This window comes from Trachurus trachurus (genome assembly GCF_905171665.1).
Source record: "Trachurus trachurus genome assembly, chromosome: 21".
Lineage (NCBI taxonomy): Eukaryota > Metazoa > Chordata > Actinopteri > Carangiformes > Carangidae > Trachurus > Trachurus trachurus.
The window spans coordinates 31378638-31397331 of NC_139899.1; the positions used below are offsets into that span (position 1 = coordinate 31378638).

General features: G+C 44.8%; 2 protein-coding genes across 2 annotated transcripts in view; one reads left to right on the plus strand and one right to left on the minus strand.

Annotated features, from left to right (window-relative positions):
- LOC311004857 (uncharacterized protein) overlaps nucleotides 1-18694 on the minus strand; it is a 340983-nt gene that overhangs the window by 227807 nt on the left and 94482 nt on the right. Inside the window, exon 6 of the mRNA XM_083997040.1 lies at nucleotides 3320-3493. Within this exon, the coding sequence (XP_083853166.1) occupies nucleotides 3320-3493 (174 nt within the window). The remainder of the gene's footprint in view (nucleotides 1-3319; nucleotides 3494-18694) is intronic.
- LOC311004883 (tRNA wybutosine-synthesizing protein 4-like) overlaps nucleotides 1-18694 on the plus strand; it is a 196513-nt gene that overhangs the window by 58546 nt on the left and 119273 nt on the right. The window lies entirely within an intron of this gene.

An 18694-nucleotide genomic window follows, 5' to 3' on the forward strand; every position in this document is an offset into this window, starting at 1 on the left:
CAGTTCAACATTTTGGCAAATTGGCCCATTGCCATAATCCCTATAGTCATAGCAGTAGGTTCGTTACCTTTAATTGTTGGTGCAAGCTGTTTTTAGAACGGCGGAGCAGAGCCGTGAGCTGCTCAGAGCTACGCTACGGAGGTTCATTATGGGATTTCTTGGTTGGTTTCTTGGAGTCTGCTCAGGGTTCTAAAACAACTCTGTGTGGTAACGTTGTGTTATTATCTCATAGCGTGGTGAATGTGCAGGTCACAACTTGTCCACCGGAGCGTTTTGGAGTTTTGGGATTTTGTATTTGATGAGTTTGATGAGGGAAACCAAGAAATCCCATAATGAGCCTCCGTAGCGTAGCTCTGAGCAGCTCACGGCTCTGCTCCGCCGTTCTAAAAACAGCTTGCACCGACAATTAAAGGTAACGAACCTACTGCTATGACTATAGGGACTATGGCAATGGGCCAATTTGACTAAATGTTGAACTATCCCTTTAAATACACACGTGCGCTGTGACAGCTGATCAGTGCCACATCCACTCTGCTCTGTCTCAGCTGATCACTCATATGGAGGTTAGATCGTCCAATGTAGAACTGTTTTAGTTACAAAGTGCAGCCAAACACCAGACTGAAGGAACAGCAGAGCTCCTCTGTGGAGCTACAGGAGAGCTGCAGCGACGTCCTCTTTTAATTATTTTTTTCATTGTTTTTCAGCGCCGTTGTTACAGGGGATTCACATCTATGTCCGTGTAGCTACATTTATAGTCTGACCTTCCTTCACGGGGGCTGCTGCACATACTGTCAGTCCTCCTGTGGAACTTTTTACCGCGAAATATGACTGAAGGCACGTGGAAATCTGCACGTGTCGACACGCCCCCATGAGTTGACGACAAGGAGCTAATAAATAAATAACTGATAGTATTAATCGGTCAAAGTTCTTGTTATCGGTTAAACGGTTAAACATGTGCATCCCTTGTTTCCATGAATCAAAGTAAAAACAGACTTACACCTCCATGGACCTGGTGTCAACCATGGGACTCCAGCAGGCTCCACCCTGAAAGGAGGAGGGGGGTCAGAGCAGCACCTTCTCTGTCAGCATGCACACATGGACATTACATGGCTCTCACACACACACTGTTTTATCACTGTGTTCACATGGAGGCTGGTATGTATGGATGAACACTGAGCACAGAGAAGAAGGAGCTGGAGTCTTTATCTAGTGATGATACAGAGCAGGAGGAGACGAGGAGGAAACACTTCATCATGTCTTTTCTCCATGTGATGTCACTGCAGTGTGAGACACACACTTTCACTCTCTGACTCTCAAGCTGCACAAACACACGTCACAGCAAAGAAGATGAAGACACAACAGGTGGAGCTGACCAGCCCAGATATCCCACAATGCACCAGGAAAGAAGAAGAGTGCAGCTGTGAAGAGTGGATGCACTGCAAAAACTCAAAATCTTTCCAAGAATATTTGTCTTTTTTCTGGTCAAAATGTCTAATTTCTAGTCAAAATTAATCTCTTTCCACTTTAAATAAGACTCATCACCTAAAATCAACTTGTTTTTAGATCATTTTCACTTGTTTCAAACTAATTTTCACTGCCAGTGAAAGCAAATTTTTTGTGCTTGTAATAAGAAAGAAAAACTTGCTCCACTGTCAGATTTTTCTACTTATTTCAAGTGGAAAATTTGCTTGAAAAAATTAAAAAGTGTCTAAAAACAAGCTACTTTTTAAATGTGATGAGTCTTATTTTAAGTACAATTAGATTTATTTTGACTAGAAATGACATTTTGACTAGAAATAAGACAAATATTCTTGGTAAGATTTTGAATTTTGCAGTGTGGTTTCAGTGTTTGATGAGGAAGGAAACACACTCAACACGTTTGTTAGAGCTCAGTGAAATACACAGTGAGTTTAGTGAGAAACACTGAGTGTGAACACAACTTGTGTTTGTCTGAAGAAAACTCCACAGGAAGCTGGAGAATGAGGCTGTGAGCAGGTTTCCACAGGAGCCACAGCAGCAGTGAGTGGATGAAGGAGCTCTAATAGAAACCATCTGATCACAGTGACAGGACGGATCAGGATCTCATGATCAATGACTCTGTTCTTCTCTGCTCTTCACACAGATCAGCTGCAACACACTGACTCACTGAGATCAGTCACATCATGTGGAATAAAGCAGCCGTCCTCAGGACCAGTCCTGAGCTCCATCAAACCTGTCCACACATTTTGACTGGACTTGAAGTCAGAGTCCAGAGGAAGCAGAGAAACTGTAGAGCAGAGAGAAGCAGGCTCAGCTCAGAGCACATGGACTCAGACAGGAAGTGAAGCTCCAGCTGCTGGAGACTTTCATTAAGGAGCCACTTTGTGGCTTCATCTGATCTGGAGTCAGCACACACACAGTCTGAAAACAGTTGTTTGATCACATTCAGCCACAAACACTGATTATTACACTGTTCACTACACTCACTTTCTTCTGATGGACAGCTCCAGGCCTCTGGACAGTGAGGACATCTGGATGTCACACTGTGATTTACTGTCTCCTCAACACAACAACACATCTCATCAGGACAAGACCAGGATCTCAGAGAGACTGAGCTGATTATTGATCATCAATATCTGACCAGCCAGAGACCTGATGGTGCCGCCTGGTTTCTGTCTCTTATTTCCTCCTTGGTTGGAGACGCTGGGAGACGAATGTCTCTGAGCAGTGGACATGCTTTGATTCTTGTTGCTGTGTTGTTATTAGTGTGTCCACACTCAACAGGTGTCTACAGTCTCTGGGACTGTTCAGGTCAAACACTCTGTTGGTTCAGGAGCAGTTCAACCAGCTGCAGCTGAAATGTTTCCTGATACACTCTGAAATAAAGTCTGATCCAAACATCTGGAGAGACTCAGAGCACAGCTGCCAACAGCTGCTTTCATCACTGACATCTCTTCTCCTGAATATGACACAGTGAGTCATGATGAGACACTGAAGTCATCATGAGGAGAAACTCCTGATCCCAGTAGTTCATCACTGTGACTGATGAAAGCTGCACAGCTCATGTTTGAAACACTCTGAGATTTTGGCTTCAGTATAAACTGTGTTGGGACGAGTCAGACTGAGACAGAGGACGTCAGTGGAGTGGGCGGAGCTTCACTGTGGCCTACACCACCTCTGGATATGGTCTGAGTGATGGGATCTGATGTCATCAATGCATGGATCACCTGAGACAAATGTTTATACCAGGTGTGACCAGGTGTGAACGGGGCCATAGAAAATATTCCAGCTCCTCCTCCTCTATCAGACAGTGTGTGTGGCTGCAGCAGCCTCTCCATACCTGAGAGAGTCCAGTCTCCAGTCTGGATCCTCCAGTCCAGCAGAGAGCAGCTTCACTCCTGAGGCTCCTGGATGGTTGTAGCTCAGGTCCAGCTCTCTCAGATGGGAGGGGTTGGAGCTCAGAGCTGAGGCCAGAGAAGCACAGCCTTCCTCTGTGACCAGACATCCTGACAGACTGAACACACACAACAACACACAGGAACCCTCTGTCAACACCTGCTGCTGTGTTCAAGTGTCATCAGATAAACAGCTGGATGGATCCTCACCTGAGAGTCTTCAGTCTACAGTGTGGACTCTCCAGTCCACCAGACAGCAGCTTCACTCCCGAGTCCTGCAGGTTGTTGTTACTCAGGTCCAGGTGTCTCAGACTAGAGGACTGGGAGCTGAGGACTGAGGACAGAGCTTCACAGCTTCTCTCTGAGAGGTTACAGCCGCTCAGTCTGAAGAGGAATTCAAGGAAAAACACTCACATACTCAATATGAAGGCAATAAAAGGTTAGAATCATAAATACACAACATTTCAACACAAACCTGAGAATTTACGGTGTTTCTTACTCAACATGTTACAGTTTGTATGAATAGATTTATAGATAGATCAGCAGTAGTAGATGTGTCTGTATTGTCTGTACCACAACAACATAGATAGATAGATAGATAGATAGATAGATAGATAGATAGATAGATAGATAGATAGATAGATAGATAGATAGATAGATAGATAGAAAACTTTATTGATCCCCAAGGGGAAACTACTTTGCCACCAGTAAAAACAAATACATCCACTTAACAAACAATACAAACATACCATTGCACAAAAACAACAAACAACTGCATCGACATGATTAGGACAGAGCACTCAAAAACAGCAAAAGATAAATAAATAAATATATAAATACACCTCCAGAAAGTAAAAAAACAGCAAACAACCACTGGTTAGTGATTGCTGTTAAAAAATCTGACTGCTGCGGGAACAAAGGAGCGCTTGAGTCGTTCAGTAGAACACTGAGGCATCACTAACTGCTCACTGAAGGAGCTTTTAAGATCCTTAAATGTATTGTGGAGTGGGTGGTTATCGTAGAGAAGGACTGTTTTCAACTTGGTCCTTGTTCTCTTCTCCACTATTACCTCAAGCTTGTCTGGGTTAAAACCAATCACTGAGCCAGCCCTCTTGATCATCTTATTAATCCTGTTCTTGTTGTCAATAGATATACTGCCTCCCCAGCAAAGAACAGCATAAAATAAAACACTAGCAGTGTTTCCCCCAGAAAATTTGTTAGTGAAGGTGGTGTCTGTCCGGGGGAGGGGGGGGGGGGGCGCCGTATTAAGTTTCAACGAGGCACTGCCCTAATAGCAAAGTTCCTTTGGCCTGGATGTGGCCCAAATAAACAGCAAAGATCTGGCCCACTTACGGAAGTGAATGGCGGCCCATATCTGGCCCAAGTATGGGGACGTGCGCCGTATTAAGTTTCAACGAGGCACTGTTGTTATAGCCTCGTAAACCAGCCTCTCGCGGAAATGCATTTCATTTCATTCCGAGGGAGAGTCTGGCCTCATTGCCGCTGTAACCGTTTGGCCTGAAACCCTCAGAAGGCCGAGCCAATCAGCGTCGCCGCCGTGATTGACACAGCACGTTGGCCAATCAGGGACCGACTGGTGCAACGCCCCGTCACTACACCAACTTGCTGATTGGCTGAATGGGGTTGTCTGTCAACGCTACTACCAAAGATATTAAACCGTCTTTGCTACTACTCCCGCCCAGCTCCCGTCCACCCCAAACGCTTACAGGGGGGATGAGGCCAGACTGTCCCGAGAAATGAAATGAAATGCATTTCTGCGAGAGGCTGGTTTACGAGGCTACTGTTGTTAAGCATGCGCGCGCTGTGCTGTGTATGTGTGTGAGAGGATGCGGTATGCGGAGATGAATGAACAGAACGACCGTCCGACTGGGGGGGGGGGGGGATATCGCTACATTTTTTTTTTTTTTGAAGACATTAGTTTAGGCGGCGGTCCTATGTTAAGGCGGCCGGCCTTAACAGGAAAGCGCTGCGGGAAACCCTGACTAGCCAGGATACCCTGGTAGAAGATGCCTAGCAGCCTTGGGCTGATGTCAAAAGATCGAAGTTTCCTCAGAAAGAAAAGCCTAGACTGAGCCTTCCTTATTAAGACCCCAGTGTTTTCCTTCCAGTTGATACTAGTGATGCTGGGCCGTCTCCATGGAGACGTCATGAGATGTGATGTAAAACTGTCATAAAACCTGAGCAGTGTTCACTCTGGTGACAGTGAACGCTGCTCAGGTTCATCATTTCTAAACTGATTCATTCAGTTCAACGTTCACTAAAAACATGAACATGTCCAATGAAGCACAGCCTTCCTCTGTGACCAGACATCCTGACAGACTGAACACTAGGGTTGTGCCGATTGGCGATCCAATCGTCTATCGGCGATTGGAAGGACGATCGGCGATGTTTTGTTTTCTTGCCGATTTTACACACACACACATACTCGCTACTTTTTTATTGATCTAATGCGGAATCTGTTTGTTTTGTTTTAATGAAGCCGCTTCTCTGGCTGCTTCCAACAGATACTCTGTCAAATGACAGTGTTTCACCAATCAAATGCAGCCACTGGCGACGTCCAATCAGACGGAGCCAGGTAGTCATATGACCGCACACAAAATCTCTGTGGTAAACAGGGTGGCCACTCCGCCTCAAATTTGAGGAAACACGTTTAGCTGGTGTTGTGGCTGTGACAGGGCTGCCGACGCCAGCCCTGTAACTGTATGCCACAGCCCGACGAGGTGTTCACTGATATGCCACAAATAAATTACGTCCGCCATGAATGGATTTTTCGGCTTTCGGCAACGCAATAGCGTTCCGTTCATTGATCATAGTGCTCTTTCTCCGTTATTAGCCCTCACACACACAGAGAGAGAGAGAGAGAAGCGCGCATGCATGACAGCATGACAGCAGGGCACGGTAAAAGCGATACTCATACGTCGCCGCGGCCGCCCCCCCCCCCCCCCCGGTCGAACGAACACGTGGAACGCCCCCCCCCCCCCCCCCCCCCCCCCCCCCCCCCCCGGACCCCGGCGATAGATAGGTCTATCGGCGATCTCCAGGGAGGGCGATTGGGACGATCTGAGAATGTCAAAATCGCCCAACACTACTGAACACACACAACAACACACAGGAACCCTCTGTCAACACCTGCTGCTGTGTTCAAGTGGCATCAGATAAACAGCTGGATGGATCCTCACCTGAGAGTCTCCAGTCTACAGTGTGGACTCTCCAGTCCACCAGACAGCAGCTTCACTCCCGAGTCCTGCAGGTTGTTGTTACTCAGGTCCAGGTGTCTCAGACTAGAGGACTGGGAGCTGAGGACTGAGGACAGAGCTTCACAGCTTCTCTCTGAGAGGTTACAGCCGCTCAGTCTGAGGAGGAATTCAAGGAAAAACACTCACATACTCAATATGAAGGAAGTAACAGGTTAGAATCATAAATACACAACATTTCAACACAAACCTGAGAATTTACGGTGTTTCTTACTCAACATGTTACAATTTGTATGAATAGATTTATAGATAGATCAGCAGTAGTAGATGTGTCTGTATTGTCTGTACCACAACAACATAGATAGATAGATAGATAGATAGATAGATAGATAGATAGATAGATAGATAGATAGATAGATAGATAGATAGAAAACTTTATTGATCCCCAAGGGGAAACTACTTTGCCACCAGTAAAAACAAATACATCCACTTAACAAACAATACAAACATACCATTGCACAAAAACAACGAACAACTGCATCGACATGATTAGGACAGAGCACTCAAAAACAGCAAAAGATAAATAAATAAATATATAATACACCTCCAGAAAGTAAAAAACAGCAAACAACCACTGGTTAGTGATTGCTGTTAAAAAATCTGACTGCTGCGGGAACAAAGGAGCACCTGAATCGTTCAGTAGAACACTGAGGCATCACTAACTGCTCACTGAAGGAGCTTTTAAGATCCTTAAATGTATTGTGGAGTGGGTGGTTATCGTAGAGAAGGACTGTTTTCAACTTGGTCCTACACTACACCAACTTGCTGATTGGCTGAATGGGGTTGTCTGTCAACGCTACTACCAAAGATATTAAACCGTCTTTGCTACTACTCCCGCCCACCCCAAACGCTTACAGGGGGGATGAGGCCAGACTCTCCCGAGAAATGAAATGAAATGCATTTCCGCGAGAGGCTGGTTTACGAGGCTACTGTTGTTAAGCATGCGCGCACTGTGCTGTGTATGTGTGTGAGAGGATGCGGTATGCGGAGATGAATGAATGGAACGATTGTCTGACGGGGGGGGGGGGAGATATCGCTACATTTTTTTTTTTTTGAAGACGTTAGTTTAGGCGGCGGTCCTATGTTGTTAAGGCGGCCAGCCTTAACAGGAAAGCGCTGCGGGAAACCCTGACTAGCCAGGATACCCTGGTAGAAGATGCCAAGCAGCCTTGGGCTGATGTCAAAATATCGAAGTTTCCTCAGAAAGAAAAGCCTAGACTGAGCCTTCCTTATTAAGACCCCAGTGTTTTCCTTCCAGTTGATACTAGTGATGCTGGGCCGTCTCCATGGAGACGTCATGAGACGTGATGTAAAACTGTCATAAAACCTGAGCAGTGTTCACTCTGGTGACAGTGAACGCTGCTCAGGTTCATCATTTATAAACTGATCTATTCAGTTCAACGTTCACTAAAAACATGAACATGTCCAATGAAGCACAGCCTTCCTCTGTGACCAGACATCCTGACAGACTGAACACACACAACAACACACAGGGACCCTCTGTCAACACCTGCTGCTGTGTTCAAGTGGCATGAGATAAACAGCTGGATGAATCCTCACCTGAGAGTCTCCAGTCTACAGTGTGGACTCTCCAGTCCACCAGACAGCAGCTTCACTCCTGACTCCTGCAGGTTGTTGTTACTCAGGTCCAGAGTCTCCAGTCTACAGTGTGGACTCTCCAGTCCACCAGACAGCAGCTTCACTCCTGAGTCCTGCAGGTTGTTGCTACTCAGGTCCAGGTGTCTCAGACTAGATGACTGGGAGCTGAGGACTGAGGACAGAGCTTCACAGCTTCTCTCTGAGAGGTTACAGCTGCTCAGTCTGAAGAAATGATCATGAGGAATTAAAGAAGAGAAGAGTTTATTATCTGTCCTGTTGAAAGACAGAAGGGTTTTTATCTAATGATGAATAAATCCAACTATCTCTACACTTACAGAGCTTTGTTGGAGGCTTCGACCACTGGCAGCAGCCTCAGAAGAGCCTCCTCTGAACTTGAAGCAGAGTATTTCTTCGGGTCAAACTCGTCCAGATCTTCTTCTGATGACAGTAAGATGAAGACCAGAGCCGACCATTCAGCAGGAGACAGTTTACGTTTGGAGAGACTGTCTAATCTCAGGTATAGTTGGATCAGCTCCACTAGAGAACCATCATTCAGTTCATTCAGACAGTGGAACAGGTTCATGCTTTTCTCTGCAGAGGGAGTCTCTTCAATCTTCTCCTTGATGTACTGGACTGTTTCCTGATTGGTCAGGGAGTCACTTCCTGTCTGTGTCATCAGACCTCGTAGGAGATTCTGATTGGTCTCCAGTGAAAGACCCAGGAGGAAGCGGAGGAACAAGTCCAGCTGTCCATTTGGACTCTGTAAGGCCTCGTCCACAGCGCTCTGGTAGAAGATTGTCTCTGAAGAGTTGACTCCTGTTGTTTCAGTCTTCTTGGAGGTTGTTTGTTGTTGTGACATCAGGTTGAGTCCAGAGTTGATGAAGGTCAGATGGACATGAAGAGCAGCCAGAAACTCCTGAACACTCAGATGGACGAAGCAGAACACCTTGTCCTGGTACAGGCCGCTCTCCTCTTTAAAGATCTGTGTGAACACTCCTGAGTACACTGAGGCTGCTCTGATATCGATGCCACACTCTGTCAGGTCTGATTCATAGAAGATCAGGTTTCCTTTCTGCAGCTGCTCAAAAGCCAGTTTTCCCAGAGACTCAATCATCTTCCTGCTCTCTGGACTCCAGTGTGGATCTGTCTCAGCTCCTCCATCATACTTGACCTTCTTCAGTTTTAGATGAACCACCAGGAAGTGGATGTACATCTCAGTCAGGGTCTTGGGCAGCTCTCCTCCCTCTCTGGTCTTCAACAGCTCCTCCAGAACTGTAGCAGTGATCCAGCAGAAGACTGGGATGTGGCACATGATGTGGAGGCTTCGTGATGTCTTGATGTGGGAGATGATCTCTCTCGCCTGCTTCTTATCTCTGAACCTCTTCTTGAAGTACTCCTCCTTCTGTGGGTCAGTGAACCCTCTGACCTCTGTCACCATGTCAACACAGTAAGGAGGGATCTGATTGGCTGCTGCAGGTCTTGTGGTTATCCAGAGGCGAGCAGAGGGAAGCAGGTTCCCTCTGATGAGGTTGATCAGCAGCACGTTGACTGAGGTGGACTCTGTCACATCAGTCAGGATCTCAGTGTTGTGGAAGTCCAGAGGAAGTCGACACTCGTCCAGACCGTCAAAGATGAAGACGACCTGGAACTGATCAAACCTGCAGATTCCTGCTGCTTTGGTTTCAGAGAAGAAGTGGTGAACCAGTTCCACCAAGCTGAACGTTTTCTCTTTCAGTACATTTAGCTCTCTGAAGGTGAAGGGAAATGTGAAGTGTATGTCCTGGTTGGTTTTGTCTTCAGCCCAGTCCAGAGTGAACTTCTGGGTTAAGACTGTTTTCCCAATGCCAGCCACTCCCTTTGTCATCACTCTTCTGATTGGTCGGTCTCTTCCAGGTGGGGCTTTAAAGATGTCTTCTTGTCTGATGGTTGTTTCTGGTCTGTCTGGTTTCCTGGACGCTGTTTCAATCTGTCTGACCTCATGTTCATCATTGACCCCTCCAGCCCCTCCCTCTGTGATGTAGAGCTCTGTGTAGATCTGCTTCAGAAGGGTTTGGTTTCCTGCTTTAGAGATCCCCTCAAACACACACTGGAACTTCTCCTTCAGGACAGATTTGAGTTTACGTCCACAAACTGCACCAGGAGCAAAATATTCTGAATGAAAACACAAGAAATGAGATCAATAAGAGAATATAACATTTTAATTCCTCTAAATAACGACTATGTGAACATGTTTCCCTCCATTTGTTGATGTCAGGGAACGTCTCATTTGTGGTATGAATGAATAATGGTTGCTGTACACACTTTGGGTATTGGGTAACAATAGAAAAGCGCTATATAAATGTCATCCATTATTATTATTATTATTATTCATTATGTTGAATCTTTAGAGAAATCCTCTTACTGCTCTGCAGACGCTCAGCCAGCTCCTCCTGCTTCATCCTCGTCAGGAAGTTCACTGTGATCTTCACTAATGCCTCTCTGCTGCACCTCCTCTGCTCTTCATCCTCACCATCCGACACCTCCTCATCCTCCCTCTGACTCCCTGGGCATTCTGGGTAATCTGGACTCAGAGCCTTGTGGATCTTCTTCAGCTCGTTCTTGACAAAAGTGACCATGTTCTCCTCCAGCAGCTGGAACAGAAACTCTATGAGTGACAGCATCAAACTAAAACCATGGAGCCAAACATCAGATCCATGTTGGACAGACTGACAATCCACTGGTGTCAAAGTGCAGCATGGAGATGATGGTGAACACAACAGATGTAACAGCAGCTGTTGGACATGTCCTCACCATAAATATGGAGTCCAGGTGTGTTTGATGCTGCTGGGCAGACTGACCACTGGGAACCTCTGAGCTCTCCTGGTCCACTCTGTGGAGGAATCAGTGTCAAGTCAACATCAGGACAGAGAGATAATACAAGATGGACTTTATATGTCCCCTGAGGACGTTCACAACAGACAGAGACACTTTGGTTTCAGACCTGGTCCAACAACACGTCGTACAAACAAGTCAGTTACAGCTTACATCTGATCAGCTGATCCACGTCCTCCTTTAAAGTTAATGCTCCAGTCTTTTGACTTGTCGCTCTTTAAAGACAGACAGCTGGGTCCAGGAGAGTCTGGTCTCTGCTGCTGGATCCTGAAACAACAACACAACTCATGTTTGACAGTTTTAGGTTTTCAAAAGAATTCTCTGCAAAGTTATTTTAAGGGTTACAAATGTGAGTGACTTCCTTTTCCTACATTTTGTAACAATGGGCCTCATTCACCAATATCTCTTTAAGTTCATTCATCTTCTATACAGCTCATCCTCACTAGGGTGGAGGGTGAGCTGGAGCCTTTCTCAGCTGACTTTGGGCAGGAGGCGGGGTTCACCCTGGACAGGTCACCAGTCTATCACAGGGCCAACATATACACACACACACATTCACACCTATGGGTGATTTAGAGTCACCAGTTCACCTGCATGTCTTTGGTCTGTGGGAGGAAGCTGGAGAGAACCCACACATGCACGGGGAGAACATGCAAACTCTACGTCAGATTCATGAACGTGTTGTTAAATCAAGAATACCAGAGAAGGTGAGTTGAGAAAGAAATGTAAAATGTCCAAACAAAAATCTAACAAACATAAAAAGAACTTTAGTGCTGAAGTGGAGCGACTGCTGCAGGAAGTGAACAAAAAGCAGCTGTTATATTTAGCAGCGTCAGCAGTGGATGCAATAACAGAAAGAAAGATGCATGGGATGCTGTCAGTCATTCACTGAACGTGTGTCTGAGTTATAACTCAGTTGTTAATGAGAATCATTGAAATGTGACTCCACAGGAAGAACGTTCAACAGAAACTCAAAACCTTTGAAATGTAGTTTTGTCTCTTACATCTGATCAGCTGATCCACGTCCTCCTTTAAAGGTAATGTGAAAGTCCTTTGATTTGTTGCTCTTTAAAGACAGACAGCTGGGTTCAGGAGAGTCTGGTCTCTGCTGCTGGATCCTGAAACAACAACACAACTGATAAATGTGCATGTTGGAGAAAAACCGATGTGAAATATCTTAAATCTTTTAATAAACACAACAACTGACTTTTAGAGAGAAAAGTCTTTCTGACTGTTTTAAACTCTGACCTTTGACCTGTGGTCTGGCTTTTGGTTTTAGAGGGAGGGGCTCCCTCCTCTCTGTCCTCACACTGATCCATGCTGCTGAGCTCACATCCACATCAGCTCACACACACTTTGTAGCTTCACCTGCAGAGGAAACACACATCATTCATCTGCACAGCAGCTCACATGTCCATCATGTCTCCAGCTGCTCCTCCACTGATTGGCTCTTCTCCTCTGCTTCATATCAGTGTCAGCTGAATGCAGTCACACAGCAGTGAGGAAGAGGAAGCTGCCATCAGCTGCTCTACTTCTACTATCAGTCTGGGCTGTTTCACATCTAATGGATGATCAAGGCAATTACCTAACTCATGAGAACTTTTGTGTTAAATATAACTTTCAGTGCTCAACTAAGGAATACAATAAAATAATCAAACAATGACTCAACAACTGGTGATGCATTCAAATGTTCTGGAAATGAGATCATTACGTGTGGAAGGAGTCAGTTTAGGTAGTAAATTATTTTCAAATAAGTGTATTAGAAATATTTTGACTGTACAATACTACCCTTACCAACTAAAAAGAAAATATGTTCTAAGAGATTACAGGCAAGAGCGAGTACAGGCAAGAAAGATAAGGAAACAATATTTATCTTATACAATCCCTCATGAAGCAAAAGAGGTCACATTTAAAATACTAAATTATATTTATCCATCGAATCACTTCTTACATCTAAGATTTAATTGGGATAATAATTTGTGTGGTTTTTGCGAGAGTGACATTGAAACAGTGGAACATACTTTCTTTGAATGTGAACATGTTATACAATTTTGGATATTGTTTCAAAGCTGGTTATTAAACAAATTATTTTGCACCCGTTAAATTGGATGTCGATTAAAGTTGGAGTGCAATTAAAGGAAAAAAAAAACTTAGACCTCTTAGTGAACAGCTTGATTACGCTTGGAAAACATTTCATTCACAGATGCAAATACCTCAAGGTGAAGCCCCACATCAACGGATGGAAGAATGAACTCAAAATATACAAAAATATTGAAATATTGATATACCCTCCTTGAATTAGAGCCTCACGTTGTTGTTCTCCTTTCTTTTTCTTTTCATTGGCTTGCTAGCTGATTCAACATTTTCAATTTTTGTGTCACAAATGTGCCTTAAATGTTTGTAATTTGTTGATACTTGAAAAGATAAATACATAAATAAATTCTACTATCAGTCCACTAGATGGCGTCATGAAGCTGCAGCCCAGCAACATGATCCATGGACCACTGTTTCCATCCACTGACACACACAAGGACTGAGATCCACTGAGTTGATGTGACACAGTCTCTGTGTGGACAGCGTCCCTGTAGAAAACCACTGGACCAAACAAGCTACACACACAACAACTGGGCCTCCACTTATTTCACCTCACAGCTCCACTATCACAACAACGAACATCAGGAGTTTTATTTTTAACCCTTTCTTCTCTTTTTTAATGGCAGCAAATATTAACATCTATTGTCTTCTGGGGTCAAAATGACCTCAACGGGTTTGACGGCTGAAAAGCACAAAACAACATTATCACACAAATGTATGTTTCATCTTCTTATTCAACTTCAGACCAACCTATTAATACTAATTTCACACTTTTTGTTAATTAAAGCAGAAGTAAGCAGAATGTTAGTGTTAATAATATAAGTCTTAAATAGTTGTATCTTCCGACAGCAATCACTTATATAGAGTGTTTGGTCTGAAACACGGGTCTGTCAGTCACTCTGCTCTGCTCTGAGCCGAGGAGAAAACGTCTTGTATACCTCCTTGTATCCTACAAGCGAGAGAACGGCATAAAGGGGCGGTCCTCTCTGTGTGTGCAGCCAAGGGATGCGCGTGAATATGGTGACGTAGGGATGAGGATCAATAGATCCATGACGAGGGCGGGGGCTGCTAACTCCATCTGCTGACAAAACGACCGGATCACTTACTTCTGCTTTCATACCTCATTTATATTAAATTATAGCCTACCTATTTTTTGAGTTTCACAAAACAGAAAATCTGAATAATTTCAATATCAATTCAATATAGTAAAGATCAAAGGAAAATGAATTAATGGATTAACAGACACTGACATATGACAAACTTCCATCAGGATTTTTTTGTTAACCCTTTCATTTTTTTATGCCAGCAAATAGTAACATGAAAATGACCCCAACTGGGTGATGTGGGTTAGGGTTAAAAAGCACAAAACAAAACATTATCACACATATTTGTGTTATAAAACAAATCAACATTCATTTCCAAAACATTTAACAGCGTAGCTACATTCAATCTTTCTAAACGAACTTTTCAGAATCAGTCTTCATTCAGAAACAGTCTCTCTTTCTGTGGCAGCTGCCCCTCACCTAGCTGCCCCTCACCCAGCTGCCCCTCATCCAGCTGCCCCTCACCCAGCTGCCCCTCATCCAGCTGCCCCTCACCTAGCTGCCCCTCACCTAGCTGCCTCTCATCCAGCTGCCCCTCATCCAGCTGCCCCTCACCTAGCTGCCCCTCACCTAGCTGCCCCTCACCTAGCTGCCCCTCATCCAGCTGCCCCTCACCTAGCTGCCCCTCACCTAGCTGCCCCTCACCTAGCTGCCTCTCACCCAGCTGCCCCTCACCTAGCTGCCCCTCACCTAGCTGCCCCTCACCCAGCTGCCCCTCACCCCCCTCATCTAGCTGCCCCTCACCCAGCTGCCCCTCACCTAGCTGCCCCTCACCCCCCTCACCTAGCTGCCCCTCATCTAGCTGCCCCTCACCCAGCTGCCCCTCACCTAGCTCCCCCTCACCCAGCTGCCCCTCACCTAGCTGCCCCTCACCCAGCAGCCCCTCACCTAGCTGCCCCTCACCCAGCTCCCCCTCACCCAGCTGCCCCTCACCTAGCTGCCCCTCACCTAGCTGCCCCTCACCCAGCTGCCCCTCACCTAGCTGCCCCTCACCCAGCTGCCCCTCACCTAGCTGCCCCTCACCCAGTTGCCCCTCACCCAGCTGCCCCTCACCCAGCTGCCCCTCACCTAGCTGCCCCTCACCCAGTTGCCCCTCACCCAGCTGCCCCTCACCTAGCTGCCCCTCACCCCCCTCATCTAGCTGCCCCTCACCCAGTTGCCCCTCACCCAGCTGCCCCTCACCTAGCTGCCCCTCACCCCCCTCATCTAGCTGCCCCTCACCTAGCTGCCCCTCACCCAGCTGCCCCTCACCCAGCTGCCCCTCACCCAGCTGCCCCTCACCCAGCTGCCCCTCACCTAGCTGCCCCTCACCCAGCTGCCCCTCACCCAGCTGCCCCTCACCCAGCTGCCCCTCACCCAGCTGCCCCTCACCTAGCTGCCCCTCACCCAGCTGCCCCTCACCCAGCTGCCCCTTGCCCAGATCCTGGCCCATCACTCTAAAGGGTTATTCTGCATTCTTCCCTCACCAGACTGATGTCAAAACTGTGTTAGACTGTGGTCTAACTTCAGCTTACTCCCCTGTCCCTCCTCTCTCTGTGTAAGAGCCATTTTTCCCTTTTATTTGGTGTTTATTTTTGGTGTTTTATTTTGGTAGATTTTTTGGTTTGTAGCTTCCGCTCATACAGGAAGTGATGTCAAGCACTACAGGTCACGAGGGGTTATTTGATTGAGACGAACAAGACACAGGTGTGGTTGATGGAGCACACGTTTTCTTTACCGTGACATGGTGTGACAGTGCTGGAGTGAAGTTATTTGTGGAAATAAATCAGCTTTGAGTTAACATTGAAACCGTTTGGACTGGTTTTAATTGCACCCATATGCACGCGTCAGCATCGTGTTATCAACAGGCAAAATGGGCCAAAAATGCAATGCACACATCTGCACACAACACACTATTACTACCTGCATCAGAGGACACATGCAGACTGATTCTGAATGAAGACTGATTCTGAAACGTTAGTTTTGAATGTGCTGATGCTGTTAAATGTTAAATGTTTTGGAAATGAATACTGATTTGTTTTATAACACAAATATGTGTGATAATGTTATGTTTTGTGCTTTTTAGCAGTCAAACCAGGTGGAGTCATTTTCTGTTTTGTGAAACTCAAAAAATAGGTATTATTTCAAATGAGGTGTGAAATTAGTATTAATAGGTTGGTCTGAAGTTGAATAAAAAGATGAAACACAACTTGTGTGATAATGTTATGTTTTGTGCTCTTTTGTCCTCTGGACACAAAGAGTGTGACTAAATTCAATAAAACACACATAGCCTAATTAAACCAAATTGCTTCAAATTTATTTTAACTATTAATACCATATTAAACAAATCCACTAACTCTGCTTCTGCTCTTATTCCAGCGCTTCTACCCACAACATCCACACAACATGGAGGACACGGTTCTGTCGGTCCAGACTTTACAGTTACAGCTCTGACTCAGCTACAGTAACATTATAATAACACAACAACAACACAACGACACGTTGAAGGGCAGAGAACTCAGGTAACGACAGGTGTTAACAAGGAAAACATTCAGACTGTTCACCTTACCTTCACACGGGGAAATAAACTGCCACACAACCGCTGGGTCAAAGTTAAGTAAACTTTAAACAGGAGGAGGAGGGGGGGGGGGGGGGGGGGTGACATTTGTAATCTGAGGAGGGGTCTGGCTGCAGACCTCCACTGTCAGGGCGCTTCTTTGCAGACCTCCACTGTGGGGACGGAAGTTGATTCGAAGCTTTTCAAAATAAAAGCGAATAAACCAGAAGCATGTATTTGTGAAGTTTTTTTTTTAAATTTAAACATGAAGAATAAGAAAAAGTGGTCAATAATGGCAGGGTTCCCTCTACATGTAATTGATCGTGGCGCACCGCCACGGCAAAATAAAAGCCGCCACACCTTCAGAATGATGATTTTTTAAAAGCAGGGTATCGGTTCACTGCTATTCCAACATGGAAATAAACATTAAGACTTCCACCGCTTATTTTCCTCATATGTAATGTAGCCTATAATGTAAAAAACATCTTGTGGACATGGTAAAAAGGTTAAAAGCTCTAATAAATGCCTTCTCTATATTTCTGTATACTTTGCAATTACCAGTTTGAAAAAAAGATTACACAAAGGAATGAAATATGAAGTTTATTCAACAATGTCCATTGTTAACATAAAAAAAACATTTAATATACAACTTGTAACCTCCTTGTATGACGTCAGACGGTGGTGCTCTTTTTTATTATTAAGTTATTTTTCAAACATAAAACATAAAAGCGATAAAAAACATTATACATTACATACAACATAAAAGAGACTATTGTTATAACTACCTGTAGAAAAAGAACGCGTAGAAGTAGCTGGCTGTGGTCTGTTTGATTTGTTTTTACCGCGCGTTGTGCTTGTCAGAATCTAAGCGGAAGTGGAGTTACCCGGTTTCCGGTTTGGTCATGTGACCCTCGGCATAGAGCCTATTTGTTGATACTTGAAATAAAAAAATAAAAAAATAAATTCTACTATCAGTCCACTAGATGGCGTCATGGAGCTGCAGCCCAGCAACATGATCCATGGACCACTGTTTCCATCGACTGACACACACAAGGACTGAGATCCACTGAGTTGATGTGACACAGTCTCTGTGTGGACAGCGTCCCTGTAGAAAACCACTGGACCAAACAAGCTACACACACAACAACTGGGCCTCCACTTATTTCACCTCACAGCTATTTTCCATGTTTGCTGAGCATAACATTTGTTCAAAATTAATTTAAAACCTGTCCCGTACACAGCAGACGCCTGTCTAAACAGATGCTGGGTCAGTTTTTTTGTGCTTTATTATATCCAATCCATTTACCTAGTAAAAAGTTCTTAAAGAGGGGCTATGTTGAATCTTTCAAAAATACAGTTCGTTTTCATAGCTTTTTTTTATTTTTAATGTCTTTTATTGTAGTTGCATATTGGATAATTTCTTGTGTGAAATGATCCAGGCTGGGTTTTGATTCTGTCCATTTTTTTTTGTGGATATGAAATTTGGCCATAAGTAGCCTACTACCAGTTGTATAGAGAATGTTGTGTCTTTGTCCAACTTGTTGTTTTCAAAAAAAAATAAAAATGTCCTTTTCTTGTAGAGTGATCACTTGTCCGGTTGTTCTTCTTATGAAGTGTTGAATGTCAATCCAGAATGTTTTAGAGTACATGCATTTATAGAAAAGGTGCTGTATTGTTTCGATTTCTTGTCCACAGAAAACACAAAGAAAATCCATATCAATTTTGAATCTTTCCAGAGTCTTTTTTGCTGGATAAAAAATTATGCATTATTTTGAAAGACACTTCTTTTACTTTGTTACCAATGCTAAACCTTTCACCCACCAACCAAGCTTTGCTCCAGTT